Source organism: Pinus tabuliformis, chromosome 9, assembly GCF_031772625.1.
Source record: "Pinus tabuliformis cultivar Carrire ecotype Pingquan chromosome 9, CPIR1, whole genome shotgun sequence".
NCBI lineage: Eukaryota > Viridiplantae > Streptophyta > Pinopsida > Pinales > Pinaceae > Pinus > Pinus tabuliformis.
Window position 1 is genome coordinate 1,226,225,601 of NC_142307.1, and position 9,397 is coordinate 1,226,234,997.

Below are 9,397 nucleotides of genomic sequence, written 5' to 3' on the forward strand. Positions count from 1 at the left end.
GATGATGGATCCAACTGTGATCTGTTGTGATAATAATAGCTTCATTAAGCTCTCTGAGAATCTTGTATTTCATGATCTATCCAAGCATATATATATCTGGTATCATCATTTATGTGACTTTGTGGAGAGGGAGATAATGTTGCTACAATACATTCTAACTAAGGAATAAGATGTTGACATTTTGACGAAGGCCTTTTCAAGAGGGAAGTTTTAGTTACAAAGGTGCAGGATTGGGGCGGTTGATAATCCCTTTCTTACTAAGAGGGAGTGTTGAAAAATGAATTAAGAAATTATCGATTGATTTTGCCTTGATTAAAGTGAGAAAATTTTAATTTCCATATTAGCAGACAACTTGGATGCAGTTAACTTGTGTAACATCGCTTGCGGTGGAGATTCCAAGGTAGTGTAACATTGGTTGTAGACTAGTCTTCAGTGTACAAGTGTTGCATGAAGTCGGGTGATCAACCTTGGGAATTGTTCAAGGAAATATGGGATCAAGAAGAGGCAAAAATTGACTAAGTCTGGGTCAAATCTTCTTAATGAGCAGAGAGAAATACTATTCACTTGAAGGTTTTGCTAAGTTGAGAAAAGAAATTGTAATACATCTCTATTGATCAAATTAATGCAAGTAGGCAAGGGGTTTTTAGCATATTTGTTTCCCCTAGAAAAAAATGTTGTGTAAATTTGTGTTATTTCCCATTACATGTCTGTGATTGATCTTCTAAATTGTGAATTGAATTTCACAGAGAAGTTGAGTATGTTTGTGTATTATGGTTTTGATTAAAATTTCATGAGCAGTTGGAAATATACACCATAATTTCTACATGTGGTAAGTTGCGCTTCCAATGGATCCAACATCTATTATTAACCTAATGTGACAGTTCAGATCCATATTAGATTGTAACATGCATGATGATTTCAGTACAGATGCATTCTGATGGATCTAACGGCCACAATTAACCCAATATGATGGCTTAGATCTATATTAATTTCCAACATGCACATGAGTTAATACCATGTTACACTTTTGTCAGATCTAACAACCATGATCCACTTGATCCAAGGTTTGATATCTATATGAAAATCCAACATGAACACAAGTTAATACCAAGTTACACTTTCAATGGATGTAATGGCCAATCTACACTTGATTTAATGGTCTATATTTATATCATATTTCAACATGTGTGCAACCTAGCATAAAGTTGCATTATGATGGATCTAATAATTGAAATCCAAATAGATTGATGAGTTATATTGACATCAAATCCGAAGATGTGAGTGGCTTTAACAACTCGTTAACTTCCAATGGAATTTAATTGTGCCACCTATCTTCCACCTCCACATGCCAACTCTATTTCCAACTAGCATTGCCATGTCACTCTTGATGTCATAATACAATAAATTTTTAATTTTTACAATTTTATAATTATTTTGTATTTTCTTGTCAATAAATGTTAGTTTCCTAGAATTTCTATGTACACAAAATTAATAGTTTTTCTACTCTACTTAACCCATCATTTTGTTTGCTTTAGGCATGTAACTATTAACTTAAATTTATACATATATTTTGTCAAATAATTTGTAGAAATACTCTACAAATTTGATTTTGTACTCTGTCTTTGGCCCATGCAAGGCTAATGTTGCAATAAGTGCTTTGATACCACTTGGTAACAATCCTAGTCACTCGCTGGAGTGTATCACTACCTCTGTAACCTAATCCTTTTGCAGGTTATTTTTTGAGGATTCAAATATTATCCCTACGTATAGTATTATAGGTGACTATTCTAGTTGAAAAGTCATACATGTAGAATGTATGTGAATATTCAATAAAAAACATTCAATTTGAAATTTTTGGAAACCTCAACAATTTAATTATTATATGTATTTTTTTTTCGCCAAATGGAAAAATAATTTTTGAGAAAGCACCCAAAAAAATAACAAATTTGCTAAAAATTCCCCCCTAAAAAATCCCCTATATTTATGAAATTTCCCCATGAATTTGATCCCTATAGCATTTGTCAAGCATGTTTAATACATTCTAGCATGCAATGCATTCATGCACATGAATATAATTTCACAAATGGCATCATTTAAGTTGCTATTCACATGCAACACATAAAAATGCATGAATATTAACATCACAAAGCATGTAAACATACGAATAAATGTTTATCATTTAAAAAAAACAATGAATGGATATATAGCTCAAACATTCCACCCAACTATAGTCCACACTGCTCACAATCCATCAACAATGGTTCACCCCCAAGAAGGCTATGACCTCACAAGCACAAAGGATTAAATAAATCAAGCTATGGCATCTAACTATTGGCAAACATGAGCAAGGCCACAATACTAAACTCAAATGACCTCCCATCAATAATCTTACATCCCCCATCAACATAGTATACCTAGGGGAGATAATATGGTTTTGAGAGTGAGGTACCCAAGGGAATAATATGATGTAATAATGTAAGGATGATAAATAAATGGGCCAAAGTTAATAAATAAAGTGGTTAACCCACATTATGCAAGGGACCACAAGTAGTTAGGGAATAATATAATAATCCCATTGTAATAAATGTATGGTATTGACGGACCCATGGTATTGTATGTATGAAGTCTATATAGAGGCTAGAGAATCTCCATTAGGACATGCCAAGTATTATTATATTGATAAGCATATGGCTTGTGGAGTGATCTTCTTCCTTAAGGAGTAGTTGTAAATTGTACTACTACATTTTTATAGGTTTTCAACTTGGTCAGCTAGGAATGTCTCATATCCCTGTGGCTTATAGGAGATCCAATTTCCATTGGAATTTTTTTTCCCAATATCATTCTAGATTCACACTAGGGAAACCTATTCCATTTTGGTCAAATCCACATAGGATTTATTATAAGACAACCATGCCACAGGGTCACCTCTTCTTTCTCTCCAAGGAGCCATTCACCTATGCTTGCACAAATGATGAAATGGATGCTGGAATGACTCTAACACACTTCACTTCACTTTTGTGTGCATGTCCCTCCATTGATAAACATACTCCATAATTCAATTTATGAACTTGAGATCAAACATGTGTACTTTTTGACTTATATTATTATACAATTATACATATAGTCTTTGTATGTTCCCCTTGATTGGAAAGTACTTGTGCGTGTCTGTGTGTCCTTTAGTTCCCATTAGATCTGAACTAAGCTTGAATGTCTTTGCTTAAATGTTTGGCACATATGCAATTACTTTTATTTTTTCCAGTCCCTACCTAGGTTGCATGGTTCACATGGCATGTTATTGAACTCCACCAAGATGGAAGGTTCCCTCTTCATATATGACTTCTCCATGTAGCATTATTTTATTTCCTGCGATGGCAAACACGGTCTTCCCAGTGTGAGACTTGCATACTTGTGGATCTAATGGTTAATCCTAGAGTATATCAATGGTCCATAATTCGTATTGTATTACAACATATACAATGGATTGTGGTAAGTTGTGTTTCCAATGGATCCAATAACCATGATTATCCTAATCTGATATTTTAGGTCCATTTTGGATTGTAGCATTACATTTTGATGGATCCAACGACCAAAATTTACCCAATATGACAGCTCAGATCTATATTAATTTCCAACATGCATGTGAGTTAATACCATGTTAGAATTTCGATAGATATAACAACCATGATACACTTGATCCAATGTTTGAGATCTATATCAGTCTCCAACATGCACACAAGTTAATACCAAGTTACACTTTCGATGGATGTAATGGCTACTCTCAACATGATTTAGTGGACCATAATTATATCACATTTCAACATGTGTGCAAGCTAATAAAAAGTTGCATTATGGTGGATCTAATTATTAACATCCAAATAGATCGATGACTTATATTGATATCAAATCCAAAGATGTGAGGGGTTTAACAACCCATTGACTTCCAATGGCATTCAATCATGTCACCTATTTTTCACCCCCACATGCCAACTCTATTTCTAGTTGGCATTGCCATGTCACTGTTGATGTCACGATACGAGAATTTTTTTATTTTTACAATTTTATAACACTTTTAGGCTTTTTTGTCAATAAAGGTTACTTTTCTAGAAGTCTCATCTACACAAAATTAATAGTTTCGCTACTATAATTAACCCATCATTTTGCTCACTCTAAGAATGTAACTATTAACTTAACTTTTATACTTGTATTATGTCAAATAATTTCTACAGATTTGATTTTTGTACTCCATATTTGGCCCATGCAATCCCAATGTTGCAACATGTGCTTTGATACCACTTTGTAACAACCCTAGTCACTCAATGGGGTGTATCACTATCTTTGTAACCTGATTTTTTTGCAATGTATTTCTTAAGGATTCAAATTTTATGCCTACATATTGTATTATAGGTGACTATTATAGTTGAAAAATCATTGATGTTGAATGTAGGAGAATATTCAATAAAAAACATTTAGTTTGAAAATTTGGAAACATCATCATTTTAATTATTATATGTAAAAAAAGAATTTTTTTAACCAAATGGAAAAATAATAGTTGAGAAAGCACCAAAATTTTTCCCTTAAAAACCCCCTATATTTATGAAATTCCCCCCTTCAATTTGATTCTTATAACATTGCTTAAGCATGTTTAATACATTCTACCATGCAATGCATTCATGTACATTAATATAATTGCATAAATAACATCATTTAAGTTACTATTCACATGAAACACATAAAAATTTATGAATATCAACAACATAAAGCATGTAAAGATAAGAATAAATGTGTATCATTTAAAGAAAGCCCCAAATGGCTATATAGCTCAAATATTCCACCCAACTATAGGCCACATTGCTTATAATCCATCAACAATAGTTCACCCCAAAGAAGGCCATGACTCCACAAGCACAAAGGCTTACCTAAAGCCAACTATGGCACCTAACTAATGCCAAATATGAGCAAGGCCACTATACTAAACTCTAGTGATCTCCCATCAATAGTCTTACATCCCCCATCAATAATCTTACATCCCCCATCAACCCCTACAACCTAAGGTAGTGAACCCACTTCTATACACCCGTAGTCCATTTGGATGTATTACTATCCTTTTATAGGTTTTCAACTTGGTTAGCTAAGAGTATGTCATAGTCTTGTGGCTTATAGGAGATTCAATTTCCCTTGGAATTTTTCTTACCTATATCATCTAGCTTCACACCAAGGAAACCTATAATCCTTTTTGCTTGAATCCACTTAGGATTTTATCATAAGCCAATCATGCCACAAGGTCACGTCTTATTTCTCTCCAAGGAGTCCATTCACCTTCTATTACATGAATGATGCAATGGATGTCAGAATGACTCTAGCACACTTCACTTTTATGTGCATTTCCCTCCTTTGATAAATGTGCTCCCTAAATTCACTTTATAAACTTGAGATAAAATGTTTGTACTTTAACTTAGACATATATTAATAATAACTTAGCCACCTAAACTTAAGCCCTTCATCTCTTATGTGTTAGCTTACCTTTATCCATTATCTCTTATACTCTTTTGTTTGACTTAATCTGCACCAATAATATATTGCATTAATATACATCTAATTTAATATTTACAAAATTAAGTTTTCTAACCTCTAAACATAAGCAAATTAACCTAAAACACACCTATATAGATGAACTCACCAACCTAAAATATTTCCTTCCCCACCCACCTAAATTAATATACATATGATTTAATATTTACAAAATTAAGTATTCTAACCTCTGAACATAAGCAAATTAACCTAAAAGCACATATATACATGAACTCACCCACCTAAAATAATTCTTATCCCCACCAACCTAAATAAATATGATATGAGATCACACACAAGGTCATCCTAAAGTTATATACATATGTCCACATAAGATATGATATTATGGAATTGATATACATATGTCCACACCACTTATGAAATCCATAAGGAAAGAAAAGTATCCTTTCTCCACCCAACATTTGCCATTGACTTAAAGTAAAGTGAGAAATACAAAACATAGAAACTTCTATTTCATATGCACACATAGCATTTTGGCAAATATTTCCACGTTCAAACGTTAAATAGTCATAACGATGGAGACTACCTTTTTCGCACGTCCCATCAAGGACTAGACTTTTATGTATTTCTTTGTGGAATGGTTTGGTTTCTCATCCAAGTAAATGTAAAGGTAGAAAACTGTTGTCCTTGATTTTGAAATCGAGACAAACAAACCGGACATAGCGGAGAAAATGTGGAAAGATGGTGCAGAACGTGTCAGGCAATTAACCAATGAAACACCGAATAACTTGCCATACACAGTCGTTGCGCGTGTCGCCAGACTCGCCACCCAAACAAAGGCAGCCGAGTATGCGTACCCTTAAACAAACCCGCGATTCGTGGAGATGTTCGGTCATCCACGGCAAGAAAATCCCTCTCCATATGTCCGAAATTCCCTGCAGGCTCCCATTCCAGTTCCACACGTCTTCTATCTTTGGAAAACTCTTTGCTGATTCTACAAGCTTTCCTTCTTCATAGAGCCGAGACCAGAGAGGCGTGCCATGGCCTCACGCTATAAATACACCGCTGTATTCTCATTCTGACTCACACATACAGCCTCTCTGGCCTTACAAATCTCAATTGGTTGTGTTGCCTTTTCTCAGTAAATTCAAAACTACTGTTTCTTGAATAGAGATGGCCTACACCAACCTCATCCCTGCTGCTCACGCGCTTCTCATCATATTGACGGTCATTTCAGTGCAGGGAGTAAAAGGTGCGTGCTTAGATCTATTTATTATTTTTATCTTGATGTGTCACTCTGCTATATAATGAGCTTCCTCTATGTAATAGTTATAGTTTTCTCTATGAGGTGTATAGCCTGTAATTTGTTGTTTTGTTAGTGTTTTGATGTGAAGTTATTCGTTCAAATCTTCTGATAAAATAGTTTTAATGTAAAGTTACTAGTTTACTTGTTGGATAAAAATAATATATTAAATAGTATAGACTGTAATTTGGTGTTTTGTTAATGTTTTGATATAAAGTTATTGGTTCACTTGATGTTTTGTTAATGTTTTGTGTGAAGTTATTGTTTGATAAAAAAAAATTTATAATTTTAATGTAAAATAATATAAAAATAATATATTAAACATGATAAAATTTAATCCCACAAAGAAAAAAAATAAAATAATCATAATTTCATAGAGATAATCTTTTTACAATTTTAATGTAAAATAATATATTAAACATGATAAAAATATAATCCCACAACTAAAAAATAAAATAATCATAATTTCATAGAGATAATCGGACGTTGCCAAGTTGATGAAATCATCGGGCGTTGCCAAGTTGATGAAATCATCGGGCGTTGCCAAGTTAATATATTATCGATGAATTACTGTATTTGTGCAGGCGCCATTATGACGTGCGAGGAGCTGCCCGTGGAAGTCTGCGCTTTCTCAGTTTCATCCACTGGCAATAGATGTGTGCTCGAGAAGGTTCTAATGATGGACGATACATTGCAATTTCAATGTCAGGTACCTTCTAACAATTAATATCTTGTAACTCCCTGTAAACCCCAGATTTCACAACGACCACAGTTAGTAGATACGTTAGTAGCGATGATATTGATGTTGAGAAAGATTAATAATAATTGCATGTATATCATTAGTCGTCGGCTGTGATGGCTGAGGAATTGGTGGAATGGATCGAAAGCGAGGACTGCATTAATGCCTGCGGCTTAGAACCTATGGCTCTGGGCATGTCTACCGATTCTTTACTCGAACCGCAATCTAGTCAGAAATTATGTTCTTCGCAGTGCCGCAACAATTGCCCCAACATCGTCGATCTATATGTCAATCTCGCTGCAGGAGAAGGTCGGTCCCTCAGATTCTCTTTCCCATGATCGCAGTAATTCATTTGTAGTTATTTACATAATTGATTTGAACAATGGCTATGACAGGAATATCTTTACCGAGCATGTGCGAATCTCAGAAAAGCAGATCTCGCAAACTGATCGAGAAATCTCTGTCAAGTTCCTCAAAATACAAGGCACGCAAACATTCTGAGTCGTTTGGAGCCCCCGGACCGTATGGTAGCCACACAGCGGAGTTGGGAGCTTCAATTCCTGCACCCACACCGATCTAAGGTAAGGTACATTATTATATATAGGAAATACCCTAATCTTGTAGCAAGGACCTTACTAGGTTAAAAGCAATTCGATTATTGTGTATGTTCGAATACGCTTGGGAGGGGAGGTTGAAGGACGACTCTCCAACATCTTGACGCTTCAAACAATCGAAAATGCGACTGACGGTTGTCTGAGCGTCCAGCAACTATGTAGGAGGTTCGAATTATAATTTTCATCGCAAACATATTTGCCTGTAGATAAATAAATGAGAAAATTAGTAATGAGTTTTTATAAACCACATGATCTGATGACGGTCGCACTGTTCTATGTTTATGTTTGGATAAATTTTTCTTATAGTTAAATTTGTTATAATTATAAGTTTGATTTGTGATTTCTATACCATTTAGATATTTTAAATTTTTTTATAAAATTTTTTTTTTTTATACATTTAAAAATAAATTTTAATTAATATGAAAATATAAATTAATAAAAAAATGTTAATGTTGTGCTGCAAAAAAGTCACTAAAACACAAAATAATTAGAAAATATAAAATATATCTAAGTTTTAAGATAAATTAATTTTATTTTTCAATAATATTCAAAGTTTGCATTTGGAGCTAAATTTGGTAGAAATTTATATGTAACATTTAAGTTACACATGGAGTTATAATCTTGATTTTGATGTCCCTGTGTTTTTTAAATAAAGTTATTATTTTAAGAATTATGAATTTAAAATAAGAAATTTAATTTTAAAATTTCATATTTTATATAAAAATATATCTTCAAAATTAAGTGTCTTTTAAGTTGTATATGGAGTTATCATTTTTCTTTGTGGAGTTGTCATTTTCCTTTAGACCTTTATGTGTTTTTTAATAAAATTATTATTACAATATTAGAATGACAAGTTTAATTTTGAAACTTATATTTTGTATAAAAATATTAAAATGAATTTGGAAATAAAAGTGGTGTAATATTTTTATAAATTAAAATTAAAGAATGTTAGTTTTTATAGTTATACATAATGTTATATTAGTAGAAATTGAGGAATTCTTTTTTATACAATTAATTTTTTTAATCTTTAAGGGTTCATATAAGATTAACATGATAGTCATTATAAGTGCTAATATATTATAATAGGAAAATAAACCATTTTAACATAAGGAAATGCCAACCAAGTCAAGGACTTTCATGTACCACCAGATCATAGATTGGTTGAACCAAAATCTCTTTTTCAGCTAATCACCCCTGTGCCATATTCCAAGC

General features: G+C 33.0%; 1 protein-coding gene across 1 annotated transcript; it reads left to right on the top strand.

The window, feature by feature from the left end:
• The first annotated feature begins 6,523 nt into the window (after positions 1 to 6,523).
• LOC149152958 (uncharacterized) lies at positions 6,524 to 8,429 on the top strand. Its single transcript, XM_089445185.1, has 4 exons — positions 6,524 to 6,781; positions 7,417 to 7,541; positions 7,676 to 7,880; positions 7,967 to 8,429. Exons 1-4 carry the CDS (start codon positions 6,703 to 6,705, stop codon positions 8,149 to 8,151), a joined length of 594 nt encoding a protein of 197 aa, XP_089301311.1. The 5' UTR covers positions 6,524 to 6,702; the 3' UTR covers positions 8,152 to 8,429.
• Positions 8,430 to 9,397: the final 968 nt, after the last annotated feature.

What these genes read in the sequence shown, in the direction of transcription:
- LOC149152958 (XM_089445185.1), top strand. Translation starts at nt 6,703, where the DNA reads ATGGCCTACACCAACCTCATCCCTGCTGCTCACGCGCTTCTCATCATA. An exon ending in TTCAGTGCAGGGAGTAAAAG is followed by an intron (nt 6,782 to 7,416) that starts GTGCGTGCTTAG and finishes GTATTTGTGCAG; the next exon opens with GCGCCATTATGACGTGCGAG. An exon ending in CATTGCAATTTCAATGTCAG is followed by an intron (nt 7,542 to 7,675) that starts GTACCTTCTAAC and finishes GTATATCATTAG; the next exon opens with TCGTCGGCTGTGATGGCTGA.